This window comes from Propithecus coquereli, unplaced genomic scaffold (assembly GCF_000956105.1).
Source record: "Propithecus coquereli isolate 6110/MARCELLA unplaced genomic scaffold, Pcoq_1.0 Scaffold58, whole genome shotgun sequence".
In the NCBI taxonomy this organism is placed as follows: Eukaryota; Metazoa; Chordata; class Mammalia; order Primates; family Indriidae; genus Propithecus; species Propithecus coquereli.
In genome coordinates, this window is record NW_012151729.1 from 2,414,243 (window position 1) to 2,437,416 (window position 23,174).

The following is a 23,174-nucleotide window of genomic DNA, read 5'->3' on the forward strand; positions in this document are numbered from 1 at the left end:
AAGATCACCCAACCACTTCCATTTCAAGGTCTCAGGGGGAACAGTCAGGTGTAATAAGTTTCCACATTGGGCGGGCCTCTTGGCCCCAGCCCATCCTCATCAGCCAAAGGACAAAGGTGGCAGTGCCACCCCCAGGCTCGGGCTCAGACATGGGGGCTGCATGACACCAAGAACCAGAGCAGACTTTACTGAGCACTCACTGTGCAGTAGGCTCCTGCTGAGGGCTTCCCAACACTGCCTCCTCAGTCTTCACAATGGGCCTGTCACCATCCCCATTTCACAAATGCAGAGACTGAGGCTCAGAGGCGTGAAGTACTTGCCCGAGATCACACAGCCAATATGAGCTCACGTTTGAAACCGGATTTGCCCAGCTGTGTGCATTTTGACAACTATGCTATACAGCCTCATTCCTTCCCCAAGGGAGAACACCCCAGAATGGGGCAAAGGTTGGGGGATTCAAGCTCCAGCTTCTCCCTCCCTCCCTGAAAGGTATAACAGAGCAAAGCCTCCTTGAGAACCTATGGCAGAGGAGCTCCCCATCTGCTGCTGGGCAAAGCAGCAAATAATTCTCCACCAGGTGCCTAGAGGCAGAACAGCCTGGATGACGTCGGGCTGTGGAGTCTCGTGGGCCAAAGGCTCCCAGCTGTGTGATCCTGGGAGAGTTACTCAACCTCTCTGAACCTGAGATTCCTCATCTATACCAGGGGAATGATGATAATACCGGCCTCAGAGGATTGTTACAAGGATTAAAAGAGATGAGCAGAGTGCCTGCCTGACACAGAGTGAGAAATGCTTTTTATTATTTATATTATTTATTGATTTTATTATTTATAACATTACCCCACCACCATTACCCAGCAGCCCAGTCTTTGGAGGGGAGGCGCACGCCACTATCCTGCGAGAGGCTGGATGATGGTGCCCCCTGGTGGACACAGTCTGGACTGCACCCAAGAAGTACCAATCTGACCCACTAGAGAAAGAGCATGAGTCAAAATTGAGCTTCATTTCTTCCCGTTTACCCCTAAATATTTCAGGGTGCACTTCTTAGGAACAATGAGATCCTCTTACATAACAGTAAAATAATCAAAATCACAAAGTTTAACACTTATAGAATACTATTATTTAATCCACACAGTCCAAATTCACACTTTGCCAGTTGTCCCTATGGTGTCCTTTATAGCTAATTGCTGCCTGGTCCAGGATCCCTCCAGGGTCACACATGGGCATTTGATTACCTGGTCTCTTTAGTATCCTTTAATCCTGAACCATTTCTCAGCCTTTCTGTGTCTCTCATGACCTTGACGTTGCTAGAGTTCAGGCCAGTTATTTTGCAAAATGTCCCTCGATAAGAATGTGTCTGCCATTTTCCCCCTGGCTAGATTCATGTTGTTTTTGTCAAAAATGCACAGGTGTTAGGCTGGGTCCTTCTGAGTGCGTCACATCAGGAGATACATGGTGTCCGTTTGTCCCAACACTGGTGATGCTAACTCTATCCCCCATCTGTGAGCTCCCAGGGCCACAGAAGAGTCCACAGTCACCTGAAGGTCAGGCTCCTCAGCCCAGGGTCTTGACAAGTCTCAGGATAAATGTGGCAAGGCAAGAAACTGACCACCACCACTCTGGGCCTCCTCCCCACCTTAGCTCCGGAAGGAGTGTGAGGGCTGGGTCCGGCAGTGCTGGCCTTCATGGCATCAGCCCGTAAGGCTAGTGCCTAGAGTCCTCCTTTCTCCTGCCTCCATTTATATTGAAGATTTTTTCATTTTATAAATGATACGTGAATACATTACCCTGGTCTTGAAAAAAAAAAGTATTTCAGCCAAGGCTGAAGTCCCCTTTGAAACCTCCCCTTCTGGCTGTTCTCAGTTTGTTGTGAGATACATATATATATATATATATATATATCTCCCCAGGAAAAAAACACACTCTAGAGTGTTCTCTTTCCACCATAGGCACAGTGTAGGTCAGTCTTATGGAAATTTCCCTGGCAGGACATGGAGAGGGAGCTAATTATTTTCAACTGCATCATCATGCTACAGCGTATGGATACACTAGCAGTGGTTTAGCAGCTGCCCTGCGGATGGACATCTAAGTTGTTCCGATGTCTTGCTAGTATGGAACACGCTGCGCCAAGCACGTGACCCAGGGTGTCTCCGAGGGAACCGCCCACCTCTAGAAGCCTGAACCAGTCCCGGTGTGCCAGATTCCCCGGGTGGTCTCCTTGCTGTAGGGGATGACGGGCTGAAGGACTTTTATTCACTGAACCTATTATCAATAGAATTACAGGACTCTCGGGACCTCTCAGAGCAGCTGGGCTGGGTTTTCACAATGTGTTTCAAGGAGTCGTAGGGTTCCAAGACAGGATGGGAGACAGGGAGGAGGTGAGCTGGTGAGAGGCCGGAGGCTCACCCCCCCTCCAGCCAGAGCACTCGCACCTTCACCTGGTTTTCAATGAAATGACTCTTTCAAAAAAAAAATCTCAGCTGTTTTAAAATTCAAAACCCTCTGATGTCGTCTGACCCCTCAGCTGGCCAGGTGTTCCTTCTGTATCATGCCTGCTAGATCCCTTCCTGCTAATGCAGCCTCCAGCTGTGTTCTTCCTGCTGGTGGTCAGGTGACCTGCACAGAGCTTCCAGCCTACAAACTCCAGAGAGTTCTCTGCGGGCACCACCCTTGTGCCATTGGGGTTGGCATTTTGGTATGTTCGCTTTGACCACTCAGTCCACTCTCCCAGGTCCTGGGAACCAGGACCCCCCGGCTGTGTCCCCAGCAGCCCCTCCGCAGCCCGTCAAGCTGTCTGTGCACATTTCTGTGGACCTTCTGAGGCTCACACATGTGGTGGCCTGATCCAGTGTTCCCAGATTTTCTTGAGCATCAGGGAGTGTGTTAAAATGCACAGTGCTGGGTCCTACTCCCAGAGTTTCTCACTGAGTACGTTTGGGAGAGCCCAGGAATGTGCATCTTTTAAAGCTTCCCGAGGGACGCTGAGGCAGCACATCCCGACCTGTGCACTGCAGATGGCTGGCGGAGCAGTGACCCCCACCCCGCAGGCAGGCTGGGAGGGCTAGAAAGTCATTTGTTGTGCCCAAGGTTTTCTTGGACAGTGGGGCACTAATTAGAACCCATAGGAACCACCGATCTGAGCCCCGGTTTCCCGAAGTGGGGTGCCTCACCTGCCGGGGAGCTTGTTTAAAATGCACATGCTAAGCCCCACCCCGCATCTGCTAGAGCTGAATCCCTGGAAGTGGGCCTGGGAATCTGCATTGGGGGCAAGTTCTCCAGGTGAGGTCACTGAGTCCATCTCCCTCCACACCCCTAAAAGAGGGAAACTGAGGATCAGAAAGTAAAAGTAACTTGCCCCGCGTCACAATATACATTAGTGGCAGAAATGGTGCTTGCCCCTGAGTCCCCTCTCAGTCCAGTGCTCCGTCCCTAGCACTTCTGAACAATCCAGCTGCCCTGGGATATGCCTCTGCTATGTCTGGAAGAGCTTCGATTTATAACCCAGTGGAAATGATCTGATTTGACCAAGTCACCGTGTGTGTGTGTGCATGCGTGGGGGACTGGGGGGACAGGTTTTGGCCATGCATGCAAACACTCCTATCTCCACCTTCCCCTGCAGGCCTTGCAAAAAAGGTCAGACAGACAGACAGACAGATAGGACCAATGTGTACAAACAGAACCCCACTTTATTAGCAGTTAGTTCGAGATTGTACATTAATGGAGGAAGGTTCCCACCTTTAACACAACCCAAAACGGCTGGTTCGAGAGCCCTCACAGGCGAGCTGGGTAGCACCCCCTCTCCACCCCTTTCCCCACCCCCCGACAAGGGAAGGAAACCTCTGCCTGCTCCCCTAGTGTGCCCCCCACCCTCTCCAGTCAGCCCTCTCCTCTCCCCAGGAAATGACATGAATTTCATGCACAAATTACAAAAGGAGCCCTCTTGCTGATAATAAAAGCTAGCACAGTCATAGAAAACCCTCTCCTCCCTCATTAGGGCCAGAAAGAGGAAGAAGAGCAGGAAGGATGAACTTCTTAGGATAACACACAGCCAGAGTCTCCCCCAAGCCCTTGGCATTGACCCCACATAAAGCCAATGCCCGTCTCTCGGGGGAACTAACAAAATCTCTGGCCGTCTGAGCTGGCCAGAGCATCCGGCTCAGAGATGGCAAACCAGAGGGACCCAGTGCTGTTTTGAGGGCCTGGGGCGGGGGACAGTTCTGGGCCCCCATCCTCACTTCAACTAGGGCAGAGCTGCTTTCTTCCTGCACGTGTGAAAACCCTGCTGCTGCCCCACCTGCTGGTTCCACAGATGGGGAGCAGAGGCCCTGGGAGGAAGATGGTCAGGCTGCTACTGAGTGCACCGCGCGGGGAGATCTCACAGCTCCTGCCTCCGGCCCAGTGCTCTCCTCACACGGCAGCTGGGGCAGGCCCTTCCCTAGTGCACCCCAGAGGCCCAGCTCTGCTCCAGTGCAGAGACCACAGGCCTCTAGGAAGTGAGAACCCTGGGACCATAAAACAGGGAGAGAAATGCTGTGTTTGGTGCCCTGTGGCCCATCCCCAGGGTCAAAGGGGGCAGTGTAGGCACTCTCAAGCCAGCGACATCGCCTTCCCAGCAGGTCCCAAGGCTGCCTGGCCCAGCCTCCTTCCAGAGAGCCCTCCGTCCCTCCTGCCCTCCTTCCCAGGCCCAGCGTGACGCTGCCTTCTCCAGGGAGCCTCCCTGGCCCTCCCCTGGGCTCCTGGAGCTCTACTGGCTCCTCTGCTGGTTTGGCACTTGGTACAGGCGACAGTGGAGGCGCATCTTAGGCAGGAGTGAAGCTGTCAAGTCAACGCAAAAGGCAAAAACCCATGTAGCCTGAATCACCCTTGAAAACACAGGGGACCAAGGAAGTGGTTATGTGACACTATGAGGGAACAATCCCACAAATCCGGAATGTGGGACTTCGACGGGACAGCAGGCCTGCTGGTCTCAAAACGATGTCATTTAAAAACGCAAAGTGGGCAGAGGGAAGACTTTTCACCATTCGAGGAGATTTAAAAAACACAGCTAGAAAACTGCAATGTGTGCACCTTGACCAGAGCCTGATTCCAAAACCAGGTGAAAGTTATTTGGGGGACAGTGGGGGGAATTTGAATACGGACTGGGTAGCAGTTGTTGTTAGGAAATGACTTGTTGTCTTGACTGCGAGGTTGGACCAATATGTGGGAAAACGCCTAACTCTCAGGAGATGCAGGCTGAAGCTTTCAGGGGTAAAGTCCCACGACCTTTGCAACATACTTTTAAACTAGGTCAGAAAAAAAATATATATGTACAGAATGAGAGAGAAACAAATGTGACAAAATGTTAATAATTTTAAAGCCAGAAGCTGGGTAGCGGAGTTCATAGTAAAATGTCCGGTAAAACACTTTTGGACTCGCTCTTCCCATTAACAAGCCTGTGGGCACAACTCCATGTGGGGACCACCAACCTCTGCGGGTCAGTCCAGCTTCCTCAGCTGGGCCCAGAAGCACCGACTGCTTGTATACAGGGGCTCGGAAAAGGCCCCACCTTTAAGCTTCACATTCATCCTCTGAGTGGCAAGATGCCCGCATCATGGAAGGTTCTAGAACCCAACAACTGAGGCGGCTGTAGGTGACGCCTCCCACTCGCACCCTCCCAAGGCAAAGGCTCGTGGAGGGGGCTGCAGAGTGGATGGTGGAGTCACCTGTACAACTGAAGCTAGTTCTCTATTTTTTTGGCCAAACGCTTACGGTGCATTTGTGGACATTAAAGACTGACCACGCTGCCCCACTCATCTCTGGTCTTCTCTTCCCGGGAGGGGTGTCTCTGTGCCTAGTAGCTGAGAGCCCCTAGGGCAGCTTATCTGCCCCCGACACACCCAATGCCTGCAGGTCCCGGCGATGTCTGGGCCTAGTGGGCCCTCAGGAAAGATCTGTGAGTGGGAAGGGAAGTAGCAGCAGCGCCCTAGACAGATGGATTTGGGACATGTGGCAAGTCCGGTCCCCAAGGCCCCTGAAGGGCCTGGGCAAAAACATCTCTCTGCTCTCACAGGATCCCACACCTGCCCGCTCCTTCCCGAGGCCAGAGCACAGAGAAGAGCAGCTGCCCGCCCACGGAGGGCCAGCCCCAGGCCAGCCCGACTCTGCATTCCAAGCTCTGAGAGAAGGAAGCAGCCCCCGGGCCCAGAGGGAGGATTTCAGAATGTGGGAGCTGTAAGGTCTTCACGGATCACAGAGCCCGACGCCCTCACTGACAGATAAGAAGTAAAGCGCAAAGTCAAGTCAGCGCGCAAGGCAAAACCCACGTAGCCTGAATTACCCAGGGTTTGCACTGCGGAAGTCGTCTGGCTCCACGGTGCGGGCAAGCCTTCACGAGTGTACAAGCAGACATGCCGCCCTGTCCTCAGACACCCGCTCCTCGTCCCTGCTGGGCCAACAACGCCCAAGGCTCCCAGGCTTGCAGGCCCCACTGAGAAGCGTGGGGGGGCACCGCTCTCTACACAATGAAACCACAGGCAGCTGGTCCCCGCGAGTGTCCGACTTTCTTCTCCACCCCAGTGGAGAACTTGAGAAAAGGCAATCAGTTCAGAAGGGACCCAGGCGCGTGGGCTGGGGCAGGACCTCCGAGGCGGGGAGAAGACAGCAGTGCGCGTGCACACCCGGGGGTGGGAAGGCTCAAAGGCACCCTGGCTGGGAAGGAGTGGTTTGTCCCCATTTTCTGGAATGACCACGGTTGTGATTGAGGGAGGGACAGGAACCTGGCACAGAGCAGGGTCCCCAGAAGGGCTCAGAGGCAGTGTGGCATTGGAAGAAGAGCACTGGACTCGGAATCGGGAGCCTCGGGTTCGAGGCTTGGCCCTGCTCCCAGCCAGCTCCGTGACATCCGCCGAGCAGGCCGGCGCCGCTTACTGGACCTGCTTCATACCCGTCGAAGGACCCTTCCAGCCCAAGATGCTAGAGTCTTCTGAACAAAGCAGGCTCTCCAGAAAGTACTTCCTGCGTGTCAATTCAAAGCTGAACTGGCAGTTGGAGGGGGCCGGGGAGAAGCACCCCAGCCTCAGTCACTTCACATTGTTAAGGGGGGAGAGGAGCAGACCCTAATCAGAAATCAGCCCAGAAATCCCACTGTCTACAGGGGCCGGGAGACAGTGCTGTGGGTGCCGGTGGGCACCCCAACTCCCAGAGCAGCTCCCAGCCTAGCACCATGTGAGGGAGAGGGGACGGGCCAGCTTTGGCCCCAGCTCTCCTACCCCAGCCCTGGCTGTTTCCTTTGGCCAAAATTTCCCCAGGGTCACTGGGCTTCATGAAGCCAGATTTCCTGGAGAGAGTAGGTCTCACCACCTCTGTTCACCCAGGGTAGCCCCAGGACAGCCATGGCACCGGGGAGAGCAAAGAGAGACCTCTCTGAGGGTACCTTCGTTCTGTCTCCTTGAGGCCCAGACAAATAAAGACACACCCTCCCTCCCTTCCATCTCATTCTCTAGCACTAAGATAGGACACCCCCTGAGACTGGGGCTTACCACCATTTTGTACGACTGAATTAAAAACAAACCCAACCAAAAAAAATATAATATATATATATATATATATACACATTATATATATATATAAAAAACACAGTGCGACCCCAGCACCCAGGGTATAAACTCTGGCACCAAGAAAAAAAAAAACAAAATATTAAAATACTGTAGCTTCTTAGTATTTGGGAGGTTAAGGGGGTCTCTGGAAACCCTCAGCCACAGGAAGCTGGGGCAAAGCAGTGGCTGGCGTCTCACCAGCTCTGCCCACGTCTGCCAGGAGCCGAGGCTGGGTGGGTGTGGGGGCGCGTCTGTACAGGGGAACACGTATACTGGCAGACTCCTGAACTGTCTCGGTCTTTTACCACAGGAAATACCACACACGTCATACCCCAGGGTGAAGATGGGGTCCAGCCGAGGCCTGGGTCTCTGGGCCCAAATGGCATGGCAGTGCCCTAGGGCCCTGCAGGAGGCCTTAGGGACTGGGTGGATACGGTAGGAACCAGAGATACTTTCCCCAAAAAGGGAAGGTGAGATGTGACGTATGAACCAGATGTGGAGGTTCAGAGTTCTCTCGAGGTGGCCACCCTCACATCCAGCCTAGTGGCTGACCCTGGGTATCCAGCTGACCCCTTTGAAGAGCCTGGCTGGAAACAAGTCAGGGAAGTGTCCAGTCTCTCTCCCTGGTTTGGCAAAAGGCCCAGCTGGGCTCTTCTCCCTTATTGTCAGGACAGGGAAAATATGGCAGCTAATACTGAGGGGATGCCCTGCCGGAGCAGGGAGTGATGGATGAAGGAGAGGGGGTGGTTGGGAGAACACAGTGAGGAACAGAAAAGAGAGTCTGTGGACTCCCCCTACCAGGAAGTGGCCGTCCACCAACAGGAAGCGGCCATCCACCAACAGGAAATGGGCATCCACCAACAGGAAGTGGCCTCCCCAGGAAAGGCTGTGAGCAGAATGGACCTCTGGTGGTTGGGAGGTCCTGTTGGCCACAGACCCGGCAGTGGGTGTTCTGAGGCGCTTGTGGACCTGCCTGGGCTCTTCTCCTGGCCCCACGTGGGCCTCAGCGGAGTATTGCTCATAAGTGCTTGGCCGGCCCCGGCCTGCTCCCCACTCCGCAGGTCAGTCTGGCTCAGCATGCGGCGGGACGTCCCTGCCATCACAAACATTCAGTCTGGCTGTGGTGGCCACGGCTACCTGGTGTTCTGGAGGTCTTCCCGCAGCCAGGTGGGCAGTGTCTGGCCCATCTTGTACAGCAGCTTGGAAAGCTCGATGTTATGGTCCCGGTAATAGTCCTTCAGGAAGGCTCGGGACTGTAACGGGAAGGAAAGCTCAGATCTCGGTGACGTGCTGACTCGAGAGTGACCCCCTCTTTCAAACCACCACTCTGTTGGCACCATCCCATACACCTCTTAATTATTCACAATTGTCTTCTAAATGGTAGCTTCCAATAGAAAACTCCTGTATAGTAGGAGCACCAAAATATAGCTCACAAGGTCAAAATTCTTGTGACAGGGAGAAAAGAGAGAGAATTAATCACAACCAGAGGCAAACGGGAAAAGGGAAACACCACAGATTCACAGTCTGTGACCCTTCCCCTGTTTTTGCACATGCTGTTCTGTCCTCAAGAATGGCCTGTCCTCCCGTTCCACGGGTCCAAATCCTATGGGATGAACCCCATCCTTCCAGGCCCGACTCTGGACACTGCCACCCCTCCTTTGGGAAGCCTTCTTTACCTCTCCCAGCTTCAATTGACATCCCCTTGCTCTCAATCCCCAGAGCACTCGTGTGCCCCTCTCTTACTGCTCGAAGCACTCTCTGCCTTGTATTCTATCATACTCAGTGGCATGTGTGACTCCCCTCCCAGACTAGAAGTTCCTTGAAGGCAGAGACCACGTCTGACATCCTCACGACCCCCTTCTACAACCAGCCCACTGCGCTCCAGCCTGGGAGGCAGAGCAAGACCCTATCTCTAAAAAAACAAAAGAAAACACTGACTCAAACTGTACAAAAGCAATACATGTAACCAAAATGTGTATACCCCTGTGATATTCTGAAATTAAAAAAAAAAAAAAAGCCCACAGCACTCAGCTTTTAGTAGAAGGTAATAAATACTTGTTTGACTAAATCAATTCTGACCCACCATGTTCCAGCCCATATTTCGTCCTCTTAAGAATACTGTTCAAGGCCGGGCGCGGTGGCTCACGCCTGTAATCCTAGCACTCTGGGAGGCCGAGGTGGGTGGATCGCTCAAGGTCAGGAGTTCGAGACCAGCCTGAGCAAGAGTGAGACCCTGTCTCTACCAAAAAATAGAAAGAAATGATCTGGACAACTAAAAAAACATATATATATATATAAAAAATTAGCCGGGCATGGTGGCGCATGCCTGTAGTCCCAGCTACCCGGGAGGCTGAGGCAGGATTGCTTGAGCCCAGGAGTCTGAGGTTGCTGTGAGCTAGGCTGACGCCACGGCACTCACTCTAGCCAGGGCAACAAAGTGAGACTCTGTCTCAGAAAAAAAAAAAAAAAAAAGAATACTGTCCAAGAAAAGGCTCCTCCCATTCAGAGACCCCTTCCACTCGCCCAGCTGCCACAGGTAGTATGTCCACCACTTACATCCGAGTCCATCTCTGGGTATTTCCGGCCCTTGCTTTTGCCCAGACACTTGGTTTTTCCTCCTTCGAGCAGTTGGCACCAAAATCCTTTCTTTGGATCAAACCTGTGGGGCGGTGGGGAGGGGGAAGCCCCTGGATGAGAGCTGGCCCGGCCCATCCTCTTCCCACCTTAAGGCAATGCTCATGCACCCCAAGAATGGCAGAGCCCAGTTCAGGGAATCTACTCCCCTACCCACACTCTTGCACCATGCTCATCGGGTGGGCTACTCTTTGCCATCTGTTGGCCCACACTCTTCCCCGGGCTACACCCGACACACCTGCCCTTCCTCCCAGCAAAGGGCATCTCACATACTCTGAGCCTTCTCTGGGCTGTGCGGCCTTCTCTGATAGGAAGTAAACACTTTCCTATCCCTCATTATTCTGAGAAATCTTTTCCGAGCAGTCTCTAATTTAGTGGTAAGTAACATTTTTTTTTTTAACCAAGAAGACTTCTTTACCCCTCCCAGCGTCAAGTGACAACAGGGGAGAAAAAAAGCTCAGTGAAAGTTCTTTTGCTTTTTAATAAACTGCATCTTTATCAAGAAATGCAATATCTGTCTTTTTTTTATTTTTTTGGAAACAGTCTCATTCTGTTCCCCAGGCTGGAGTGCCGTGGTATCAGCCTAGCTCACAGCAACCTCAAATTCCTAGGTTTAAGCGATCCTCCTGCCTCAGCCTCCCGAGTAGCTGGCACTACAGGCATGTGCCACCATGCCCGGCTAATTTTTTTAATTTTTAGTAGAGACGGGGTCTTGCTCTTGCTCAGGCTGGTCTTGAATTCCTGAGCTCAAGCCATTCTCCCACCTCAGCCTCCCAGAGTGGTAGGATGATAGGCATCAGCCACTGTGCCCAGCTAAGAAATGCAATATCGGCAGCTGTGCTTAAGCATGCCTATCACATGAGAGTTTCATTTTTTGGAGTAACTTTCAGAAATGACAGAGCAGCGCGGTGGCTCATGCTTGTAATCCTAGCTCTCTGGGAGGCCGAGGGAGGCGGATTGTTTGAGCTCAGGAGTTCAAAACCAGCCTGAGCAAGAGCGAGACCCCGTCTCTACTAAAATTAGAAAGAAATTAACTGGACAACTAAAAATATGTAGAAAAAATTAGCTGGGCATGGTGGTGCATGCCTGTAGTCCCAGCTACTCGGGAGGCTGAGGCAGGAGGATCGCTTGAGCCCAGGAGTTGGAGGTTGCTGTGAGCTAGGATGATGCCACGGCACTCTAGCCGGTGCAACGCAGTGAGACTCTGTCTCAAAAAAAAAAAAAAAAAAAAGAAATGACAGAGCAAGACTGCCTTCCGTATCCAACATTGTGCTACCTTCGAAGGCATTTTGGGGATATGAGATCTGAAGCTGTCCCGGGAGGGGAGGCATATTGATATCAGAATCCAGCCCAGATCAGGAGCCATTAGGACACCCTTGAGCATGAGGATGTCAGGAAAACAAAATTCACAATCTGGCAGGTGAAAGAGATAGGGATTTCTGAATGGGTCACAGGATAGGCATAGATGATGATGATGACAATGACAAAGATAATAGCAGCCACCATTTATTGAGCACTTAGTACATGCACGGAGCTAAGAGCTTCACATGCATGCTTTCATTCGATTCAGTGACCCTCCAGACACAGGAATTATTACCTTATCCTCATTTACAGATGAGGACAGTGAAGCTGGAAAGGCTAAGGAAATGGATCTGGGACCCTAGCCCAGGCGTCCCTGACACCATGGCCACACCCTTGGCAGGTGCCCCTTTCTGCCTCCAGGTGCAGGACTGATTTCCCTCCCTTCTCCACCTTCAACTTCCACGACAGTGAGAAAGGAAGGTTCTTGCTGCAAGGCTTTCCCAAGAACAGAGTCGGGAGGGTGACTTCATTCCTCCTTCTCCTGAGGCCCCTCGCCCGGCCTGACCTGTGACACAGCACTGGAGGGCAGCCTCTCCCCAGCCCTGGGCCCCTGCGATGCAGGCGGGCACTTGCGCATCACGGGAGGGCATTGTCAGTGCGCTTGTACCAGGTTCTCAGTGAATGAGATTATCAGCCACAACAATTACATGTGTGGTTTCCTTTTCCTGAAATTATATTTTAAGTCAAAATCTAACAGTAAGAAAGCCTGTGGGAATCGAGGCTGCTCACTGCTGGTCTAACTTATTTAGATAAAACACTCTAAAAATGTTCAGTCCAGACTGAAGAGAACACCCCAGGGTGGGCTGACCAGAGTAGGACAGATTAATTACTTCCTTTTTTCTTAAGTTGATACCTTTATTAATATGACTTATGTCATATTAATAAAATTTCACACTTACTAATGAACCCGTGTCTTTCCCATAACTATTCAAGCCTTTGGCTTTCTGGCCCAGGTGCCTGATCACGGAAATTGCCCTGATGAAAGGCCAAGACAACACTCACGCCAAAGTTTTGTGGTAGTCAATGGTGTTGGTCACCCCAAGGAACTTCTGCACTGTGTCCATCACTTTGGCAGGTTCTGTTCGCAGCAGTTTGCCATCCAAGACCAGAATCTGGAAAGAAGGAAAAAGAGAAAGGCGATCTGGACCTGCTTCCATTCTAGCGGCAAACAGGGACAGCAGCCACAGCAGCAGGAACGGCCCTGCTTACAAACTTGGGACCCTGCACTCTCTAGAATCTGCTTCTCCCTCTGCGGCTGGATAACAGGTATCTCCAAGCCTCAGTCCTCTGTGGTCTAACTCCCTGCCCGCTTCCCTTGCCCGATGTCATCCTCTCTTAGAATTTAAGCTATCACCAAAACCCTGCCTACCCCTCCTAGCCATACATCTCTCTTCCAGCCTCTCTCCGAGCTTCAGGCCCGCACGTCTCCTGCTCAGACGCTCCAAATGTTTCCCTGAAAGACCTCATGTGATCTAGCCCCTGCCTACCCCTCCAACCAGGCTCTTCCTCCCAGTCTCCTCGCTCCCAGCTGCCCACCCCAGGGATTTCTGGTCCCCTTAGGGCTCCAGAGCCTATGGCGATGGGACATGGGCTTGGGGAGTTCTCATGAATCAACCTAGGGTAAACAGGGCTAAAACCTTTTTAGAGGCCCAAAGGTCTAAGTCTCCAGTGAGGGCATTTGTAGCCCCAGGACTGGTGAGAGAGATTCTGGGCTTTCTGCTCGCTACAACAAGCCAGCACTGTGATTGCCTCCCAGGGGGCAGGGACGGGCAGCTACCTGGTTGGCGTGAAAGGCGCTGAGCCAGCGCTCGATGTGGGTGGCGTACCAGCCGGGGACCAAGCAGCGGTTCTGGAGGGCGCGCAGCTTTGAGGACGCATCAGGGCTGGCCGTGATCACCTCATGGAAGGTGTACTTCAGGGCCACTGGGTCATCATGGGCTCGCTGGTGCTGCAGGCAAGGGGAGAAGGTCGGCATGTCACATGGAAGGCACAAAGGAAGTGGCCTTTGTGGGACACCATGAGGTAGACAGACCCTGGGCTGGAACCAGGAGCTCTGGGTTCAAGTCCTGGCTCTGCCTCTCTGCTGTCTGGCCTCAGGGAAGCCACTGGCCCCATTTCCCCATCTCTGCACGACAGGAGTTGGACCAAATCAGGGCTTACAATAAACATCCATCATTTGTACCCCACCTCTGTGTTTTCTGCCATATCCACAAACCACTTGTATGTGCCAATGTCCACATAATTCTCTTTATACTGACCTACCTTTTTCATAAAAATTTATTTCAAAAGAAAACTCAATATCACCTCCATAAATAGAAAACTAGGATCAGTTATCACACATAGAACACAACCATTGATAAATGGAGAAAAACAAAGCAATGTCTCAAACTCCAGCCAGATACAAATGTCTGCTACAGGCCCTGAACCCAAAGCCTGTATTCTATTTATTGAAAACAGAGCTTAGCGGTGTTAGAAAGGACAAAAGAGCCACTTGAACCAAATTGAGCATTTTTCCTTTCTGAAATCAGAAGGATTGGGAAAGAACTGTAAATGGGAAAATGCTAAGTCTGAACCACCTAAACTAATGCCATGGGTCGTCAGAACCTGCAGAATTCTCAAAGTCCAGAGTTTGGGCAAGACCGTCACCAGCCAACCCCCTCACCAGCCAACCCCCCTCCACCGAGGAGCCCACACAGCCCAGGGCAGGGGCAATAATGGTGCACAGCAGCCCCCTCTTCATCCCGACCTCCTTCTGAGACAGGCCACCACCATCCTTCCAGCACCTTCCTACACCCTCCTGGTGGGAACTAGTCTCTTCTCCTTATCTCCCTCACCCCTCTTGGCTGTGGACAGAAGAAAGAATAGGGTCTTAGATTTAGAAGACCTGGATTCACAATGCCACATGAAATTTGCTGAATGTTGATTTTCTCATCTGCGAGAAGGGGACACACACAAACCACCCCAGGAGATAGCTCTCTGCTCACTGCTGGGAGGTGGGGGCACACGGCACCGCAGAAGAGAGAAATGCCCTATGCGTGTTTCTGAGCTTTTCTCCCCTAAAGAAAAGGCCTCAGGGCATAAACAGGAGCCCTGGGGTGTAAGAGGAAGCGAGAGCTTCCCCATCAGGCTCCAGGAGTGACAGGACGGGGGAGAGAGTCCTGCGGGACCGGGAGCAAAGAGCTTCTGCACCTGCCTCCTGCCAGCACTGCGGGGCACACGGTGACGCCCCAAACAGGAGCAGCCACTGAAGTACCCAAGTGAAGAGGCCCAAAGTGGGGCAGGGAGCTACCAGAAGTGGCCAAGCCTGAAGGGGCCTTCCTAACCAGGAGAGTGGGCACCTCAGGTAACCGTGGGCTAAAGCCCAGGTGCCCCCAACACCAGGAAGACGCCCAGTCTGCTGGGTTGATGAGGATGGTCAGGACTTTGGCCTTGGACAACAGGGCAGCTGCCTGCTAGGGCGCCACTTCTGATTCAAAATACTCGGCGGTGGGGCATAATCCCAGGAAGACTGACAGCCAGGCGAGGGACTCGCTCCCACCCCCACGAAAGGCCTGACACTGTTCCTTTAAGCCCAGTGGGCTGGCACTCAGAGTAAATTAATTCAGGTCATAGAAGTTAAAGAAAGTTCTGCTTCTTGTGTGTCTCAAGCAGGGACTACGAGTCATACCTCTAGCATGTACCGCAGTCCAGGTAACCCCTCACCTGATCAGGCGTTTGCATCCTCCACTAAGATAGCAGGTCCTGTGTCCCGTCGCCCGAGCTCCCACCCCACCGCGCCCCACCCCAGTGTGCAGCAAGGAAGCTGCAGTCAGCATGAGCCCAGACCACTGTTCACCAAATCTACGCTTCCTCAAGGTTCATCCGGACCCCACCTCCTGTGAGTTCCAGAATCAGGGCGGGACCACACGTGAAGCTTGGGGGGCAGGGTGGTTAACCGGCGGAGGGCTTTTGCCATCAATTGCTGTGTCCTCTACCAGGCTAGAAGCGCCATGGAGGTGGGACTCCGTTCTTACCCACCACCACATTCCAGGTGCCTCACGCAGAGCCCGAATACGGTAGGTGCTTAATAAATATTTGTTAAGTGAATGAGTAACTGAGTGTCAGACAAAGCCACGCATCCTCCACTCAGAGAGACCTCCCCAGCCCCACTCACCTGGTACCAGGAATAGGCCCGGTCCGCTGGGTTGATGAGGATGGTCAGGACCTTGGCCTTGGGCAAAAGGGCTGCTGCCCGCCGCGGCGCCACTTCTGAATCGAAGTAGTTGGCGCTTTTCTCAAAGTAGAAGTCGGAGGTGGTGTTGGAAGGGATAGGGAAGAACTCCATGTACCTGCAGGAAGCCCAGAGAGCGGGGCTCACAGGCAAGACTCATGAGGAAGGGGCCTGGGGAACGCAGCATGAGAGGGTGACGCTTCCTCAGAAAGCAAGCGGGGCACGCTGCTCCCAGTCCAACAAGGACTCACTCTGGCAGGGATGCTAGAGGGGAATGGCCACTGGGCAGTCTCCCTGTTCCAAATCCGTTCCTTTGCAGGGGCCGTTGTGGGGTCTGGAGGGTCTGAAGACTCATAGGTGTGCCACAGGCTGCAGGGCACGGGGAGGGGTGTTGTCATTCAGTCCTAAACCCCAGATCCTGCCCCCCAACCCCCATGCTCCTGCAGCTACGTGGACAGGGTTCTAACTCTCTCTGCCTCCAGGGGGCGCGCTGGGGCTTAGAGCGGCTCTGTGGCTGGCTGACCCAGGAGGGCCAGCTCAGGGAAGAGGGAGGCCCCCTTCTCCTGCCGGAGGGTGGAGCTTCTTTCCTGACCTGGGATGGCACTTTCTAGGCTCTCACTGTGGACCAGGAGACAAGAGGGGGTCACCTACTGCCACCCATATCCCCTCCCCAGCCTGCCGTGGGTGAGCACAGCTTTCCAGACTAAGGCCCATACCCGACCTGGAGTGATAGGTGGGGTACGGGCAGTAGTACCCTCTGGATTAAAGACCCTCTGAAAACAAAAACACTCCAGACCCTCCCGAGGGCACCTATTTATGCAAAATTTGGGTACAACTTCGGGGGGGTTGTGGGAAGCAAAGCCCACCCTAATTGAGTTTGTAGGATCCCTCCTCTATCCTGTGAAACAGAGTTTCCCCAGGGTGTCCCCAAGGACCCCCTTTATCAGAGTCACCTGGGGGCTTGTTAGATTCCTGTGACCCACCTTAGACCTACCTACAAAATCAAAACCCCAGGAATGGGGCCAGGGAATTGCACTCTCTCTCATCTTTATGAATTGTCTTTGTATGTCCACGATCTTTCACTTGGAATATCTAAACTGAGAAAACTCCAAAAACAGAAGCTTTGCTTCCTAAGTTTGTAGCAAAGCCATTTGGCAGCAAAACCTGCCGTATTAATATCTTACTTAGTGTAAATATTCACACACTTTGCTACAGACATACTAAGGTATTTGCTAATGGGTGCTGCCCCAGGTGCTGCTGAAGATGCTGCTAAATATATGGTTTCATATCATATCACCTGTCTAAAATCTGAAAAATGTTGACGGCTTCCAATAATACACCTGGGCACAATGGGTTTTAGATAAGAGATTGTGGACACATTAGAGATACAGATGGATGGATACATAGATAGATACACAGGCAGACAGACAGACAGATGGATGGAAAGACAGATAAAAGAGAAATACACACAGAAAAATACCAAAAAACAAACAAATAGAAGGCCCATAATCTCTCCACCCAGGTAACCCACTGACATAAAATAAATAAATAATGGTAAGATATGCACAAGGTTTAAAAAGGCAAATGGTAGAGAAAGATGCAAGTTGAAAAGCTGGAGAGGAAAGTCATCTCTGCACTGGCCCCCACACCCTTAAGGTAACCTCTGCTGACAGGTTCCGGTGGAAAGCCACCATTTTCACCACCTCCCTAGATGATACCTTAAGGCCGGCGAGCTGCCTCTGAGGGACCCACCAGGACACCTGCTCCACCACCAGCCACATGCAGGATACATGCAGCAGGAAGGGCCAGCTCACACGATGGGAAGGGTCAGACATTTGTACTTTAGCCCCTGCTCTGTCCCCAGCAGACCTGGGGACCTTGCGCAAGTCCTCCCACTCCTCCCCTAGGACTCAGGATGTTTCTATGCAAGAAAGGGAGGAGGGGACTCAGACTGCAGCAGTCTCTGGCCCCAGGTGACAAGGCAAAGGTGCAAAGGGCTTCCTCCTCAAGTGTCCTATCCGTGACAATGATCTCATGCCATGACTCAGGGTCACCGTGCTTTGTCCCTGTTTACAGGAACTTCAGCTGCGTGTGAGTAAGCACCAGCTGCTTCCTGCTGTGGCCACAGCTGGCCCCCTGGGAAGGCTCCATGATGGCCTTCCTATCCTGCTAATGGACAGAAAGGTCCACTCACCAGTCGATGCCTTTGTGATAGTTGTGGCCGTTAAAAAACTGGATCTCCTCAAAGGTCTCTGAGCTGGGGTAGTTGCTGCTTAGGTCCGGGTGCATGCCCAGGAACAGGTAGAGAGCTGTGGTGCCTATGGGGAGGGGAGGTGGCTGAGACCCAGTGCCCAGCTCCCAACAAAAAGATGGAATCTGGGTTCTGGGCCTAGCTCTGCATTATCCACTAGGAGATCCTGGGAAAGTTCTTTCCCTTCTCTGGGTCTTAATTTCATCATACATATAACAAAGGAACTATACTAAATCCAGGATGGCAAACACATAGCATGCATGTGAACACCCTAACTCCTGTACCCACTGCAGACGTCACTAATCCATCACAGCATTCTTCATCACTAAACAAGGACTTGGCTTCCAAATCCTTCTCACCACCGCACTCCGCAGCCATGCCCAACTGATTGCTGTCTCCCCAGAATCCCTGAACTAGATGCTTTCTGGTGGTCCTTTCCAGCTCTGAACCTCTGTCCTCTCTGGTCCTTGGGAGGAGCTTGGGGAAAACAGAGCTCATGACCCTCCAGTTCTGTTAATGTGAAATTCTTGAAGACCTAAGAAATCGAGCTCCAATGTCTCCTATTTCGGGTGCCCCCCCGCCCATGCTCCTTACCCTACCTCCTTCTCGGGGAGTTCATTCATTCCCTGTGGTGTGAAGAGGGCCCAGAAGAGAAAGAGGCTATAGAGTTTGGCAATTAAAAGTATAAGCTTTGGGGTCACAGAGGCCAGGGTTCAAGACCTGGAACTGCCATTACCTAACTAAATGTGTTAAGGGAAGTCACTTAACTTCTCTGAGCCTTGAGTTTCTTGGCTATAAAATGGGAGTACCCATTTGTGCCTTGCAGGGTTGTGTGGATGGTCAATACTTCTTCCTGCACCTCTGGCAGACATGACTAGTTGATCATAGTACTCTTTGCACTGAACTACTTTTGCCTGGCACTGCTCAAACTTGCAGAGCAGCTGATCTGGGCTTCTCTGCCTAGACTCAGAGACTCCCAGGAGGACACAGGGAAAGCTCCCTGGGGTTGCAATTCAGGACGAATAAGAGGGTTCCATGCCCACCCTCTACCCTCTTCCCACCTCCATACTGAAAGGCAGTTCACCCCAACTTCAGTCCTACTTCCTGGGAAAGAGGGAGCAGATTACTGGGGAGTGGGCAAGGGTGAGGTGCTCTCCAGCATTCTGTGGCTGAGACAGCAGGCAGTGGGGGAAGTTGGGAAGTTGAGCCAAGAACAAGAGACCTACCTGTTTTCTGGGGGCCAATGATGAGGAGCTTCGGGAAACGGTCACAAGTCTTCTCCTTGGACCAGATGTCTTTGTGGCGTTTGTCCTCACAGGGATCCTAAAACAACATGGAAGGGAAGTGAGGGCCCCCAAGAAACCAATGGATGGACGCCCACTGCACATAGATACGTGGCTCCGACAGCCCCGACAGGCATAATACCTACATATGTCCTTGTCACAGCCCCACCTCCAGACACTGAGTGGCTGACATGTCCCCCAAAGAGCCTGGAAAAATGCCCAGCCCTGTGCTTGACACATAATAGGAACTCACGAGCACTTGTTGAATTTAACTGAACAAGCTGCATCTGAACCAGGGGTCTGCACACTTTTCCTATAGAGCTTAGTAAATCTTTTAGTAAAAGTTTAGTAAATATTTTAGGCTTTGGCTACTATCCAGTTTCTATTGCAACCACCCAGCTCTGCTATTATAACATGAAAGCAGCCATAGCCAGTACATACAAGAAGGAGCATGGCTGTGTTCCAATAAACCTTTATTTACAAAAACAGACCACAGCCTGGATTTAGCCCGTAAGTCATGCTTTGTGGATCCCTGGTCGGAACTGTGAGACCAATTCCAGCTTCTGCTTCCAGTTTTTAACAGTCCCTAGGCGCAGACTTTCCCAAGAACTATCTCCAAATCCTCCCATCAGTCCCCTTCCCAATAGCTCAGAGCCTGCTGGAGTTAGAAGGGGGCAAAAGTGATTATCAAAGCATCTAACGGAGGCAGGGCAGTCGCTTCCTCCATGTCACCTACACTGCGTTCACTCAGTTTTTTAAGACTGTTTTCCCCCAAGGCTGTGCATGAGTGTGCATGCATGCAGGTCTGTGTGGGGAGGTGTGTACACATACATACATGTACACATATGTCTGCACAGGAGCCAGTATGCCCACATTGGTGAGCAAATGTGCCCAAGTTTACATTCAAGAGAGAGCGTGGGTGTAGGGGCCAAGCCTTGAGCCCATGCCTAGATCACGTGCCTGTGAGCAGTGGGCATTCCATCCCAGCCGCAAGGTGCCCAGGCTGCCCGGCCCCCCACCTGCCAGAGCGGGTCCTTCTCCTCAGAGAAGATCTGGAAGTACTTCTGGGCCAGCTGCACGGGGGGCAGCGTCTGCAGCCGGAGGTTGGTCCAGGAGTGCAGGAAGCGCACCAGGTGCTTGAAGGTGTACAGGCCCAGGCGGTCGTTCCCGTAGTTGGACAGGTGTGTCATGAAGATGCTGATCTGCTCCAGGGGAGGGGAGGAGAGAGGCAGGGGCTGGTCAGCATCTGAGACACCCTCACCCCACCTCTGACCCTTCTGACCCTACCTCAGCATGCGGGGCTGCCCAGTGACCAGGGCAAGGTATCCTGGGGCCACCAACAAACTCTCTGTATGACCTTGGACTGGACATAGCCAGCCGTGAACCCAGAAATGGGACGTGGACCTGATGTGGGAGCTATTTGTGTTTTGTTTTGTAAATCGGGGGGGGGCGAGGGCACAGGAAAGGGAACATGCACAAAAATGCAAACACTTCTGTATTAAAGTTTAAAAAGCAAGCTCAGATCCTTTAGCCAAGGTCACACGGCAGGGGCAGGACACGGGCAGGGCTGGGGAGAGCAGGTCTCCCAACTGCTAGGCCCTCCCTCGTGCCTCTCCGTCCTTTCCCGGCTCCGGAAAGCCTGCATCGGCCGCGGACGGGCTGTCCAGCTGCCCCCTGCACCACCAGCTGCGCTGTGGAGCACTCACAGGATTGAGGAGCACGGTGAGGAAGAGTTCGCCCCCATTGATGATCTTGTCCAGCTCGCTGGAGCCACCAGGGTACTCGTTGTAGAAGATGGTGTGTGTGAAGAGGCCGCAGGTCTGCCTCGGGAGGACCTGGGAACGGGGCGGGCAAGAGGAGCTATGGCGTCTCCGGGCATGGACGATGGCGGGAGGACCCTTCCTCAGGAGAAGGGCCAGGGTGTCTCCTCAGAAAGGCAGACTCCACATGGCCGCACAGCCCCCAAAGACTCTCCACAGCCTTCGACATTCCCCCACGCGAGCCACAGGCCCTTGCTACTTTACCAACTTCACTGCTGTGCTCTGCACAAAATGAGCAGGCCCCAGAGTAACAGCGTGGGAATATTTCTGGCAACTTGGACCATTTGCAGCAAAGATCCCTGGTCCTCTCTAAAGCAGCTCCTGGGTGCGCCCTGCAAGCCCCCTCATAGCATTCGAACCTCGCTGTTGGCCTTGTGGTCACGCTCTGGGTTAGCGTTTGTTGTCTGTCTTCCCCCCCGAAACTGTAGGCTCCAAGGGAGCAAGGAACAAGCCTGCCTTGTCACCACCTCATCCCTGGGGCTCACACAAGTGCCCAGTACTGCGGAGGTCAGTGGGTGCGTGGGTGGGGGCACAAACCTGGCCTTCCCATAGCTGGCACCCAACCGAGGACAACTCACCCTTCCAGCGCCTCAGGCTAAAACCCTTAAAGTCATGCTCGACTCCCCTCTCTCCCCCACAGCCTGTCTCCCACTCATCTAACTCATTGGCTCTAACCATTCCAAGTCCAGAACATGACCACGCCCCAACACTGTGCCCCGGGTCCTACTGCAGTGCTTCCGAACTGGTCCCCTGCTTCAACTTTCATCCCCAACAGTCTCTGCTCCACACAACAGCCAGAAGGATAGAAGTCCTTTTAAAAGACCAGTCAGATCATGCTCCATTCACAACCTTCCCATCTCAGACTAAAAGATGAAGTCCACTGGCTGGCCTTACTGGCCCTAACAATCTGGCACATCACCCCTCTGTCCTCAGCTACCTACCTCCCCTGACTTGCTGCCCCCCAGCCATACTGACCTTCTAATTGGCCCTTGAACACACCCAGCACAGCCTGCCTCAGGGCCTTTGCACTTGCTGTTTTCACTGCCTTGAATGCTCTTGCCTATATAGCAGCGTGGCTCATTCCTACAAAGGCCTTCCTAACCACCTTATTTAAAATAGCTTCTCCTGGTTGGATGCGGTTGCCCATCCCTGTAATCCCAGCACTTTGGGAGGCCAAGGTGAGAGGATCACTTGAGGACAGGTGCTTGAGGCTGCAGTGAGCTATGATTACATCACTGTTCTCTGACCTAAGTGACAGAGTGAGACCCTGCTTCTAAAAAACACAAAACAGCCCCTCCTCTCCCCCCTCTCCTCTCCCCACCACACTCCTTATCCCCTTTTCCTGCTGACTTTTCCTCACAACACTTATCACCACCAGACCATACTTTACGCATGCGTGAGCACACTGTGTCTCCTGCCCTAGCATGTCAGGTCTGCAGGGGCAGGAAGTTTCTCAGTTTTGTGTACTTCTGCGTCCCCAGTGCCTAGCGAGTGGACAGATGCATAGTAGCAGCTCAAGAAGCATCTTTAAATGAATAAACAAATGAACGCAGCAGAGCCCTGTGCCGCGTCCGCATCAGAAACCCCTTTCAAGAGTGCTCACTCCTTGATCCTGTCACGAAAGCTTTGAAGGAGCTCATGAAAGGGGCTGGACTGGCAGCCCACCTTCCCTGGGGCAGAGAGCCACAGATGCCAGGGGAGGCAGCAGAAACTGGTCTGCAGCCCCTAAGCCGCGCGTCCCAGGACAGTGCATGGGTGCACACATATACACATGCGCACACGCGTGCACTGGACAGGCTGTGCCCACTGTCCTCCCACCTCCCAGGCTGCCGGGGGCCCGCTTACCATGATGCCGTTGTGGATGAAGCCGCGGCGGTAGCGGGCTGGCTTCAGGTGGGGGTACTCCTCCGTGCTGGTCACGCGGATGCTCCATACCTGCTTCCAGGCCTCGTACAGCTGCACGTGCACGGGGTACACACCCGAGTGGTGGGGCGCCACCGCGTAGCCCATGTCTGTGGGAATGCCGTGCTCCTGGGGAGA

General features: G+C 52.9%; 1 protein-coding gene across 1 annotated transcript in view; it reads right to left on the reverse strand.

The window, feature by feature from the left end:
* Window positions 1–7,562: 7,562 nt before the first annotated feature.
* Window positions 7,563–23,174, reverse strand: part of NDST1 (N-deacetylase/N-sulfotransferase (heparan glucosaminyl) 1) — a 40,338-nt gene continuing 24,726 nt past the window's right edge. Inside the window, exons 7-15 of the mRNA XM_012658318.1 lie at window positions 21,021–21,149; window positions 20,334–20,516; window positions 19,258–19,354; window positions 17,975–18,098; window positions 15,724–15,898; window positions 13,348–13,518; window positions 12,573–12,682; window positions 10,131–10,233; window positions 7,563–8,827 (exon numbers count right to left, since the gene is read on the reverse strand). Coding sequence (XP_012513772.1) covers window positions 8,708–8,827; window positions 10,131–10,233; window positions 12,573–12,682; window positions 13,348–13,518; window positions 15,724–15,898; window positions 17,975–18,098; window positions 19,258–19,354; window positions 20,334–20,516; window positions 21,021–21,149 — 1,212 coding nt within the window. The 3' untranslated portion in view covers window positions 7,563–8,707. The remainder of the gene's footprint in view (window positions 8,828–10,130; window positions 10,234–12,572; window positions 12,683–13,347; window positions 13,519–15,723; window positions 15,899–17,974; window positions 18,099–19,257; window positions 19,355–20,333; window positions 20,517–21,020; window positions 21,150–23,174) is intronic.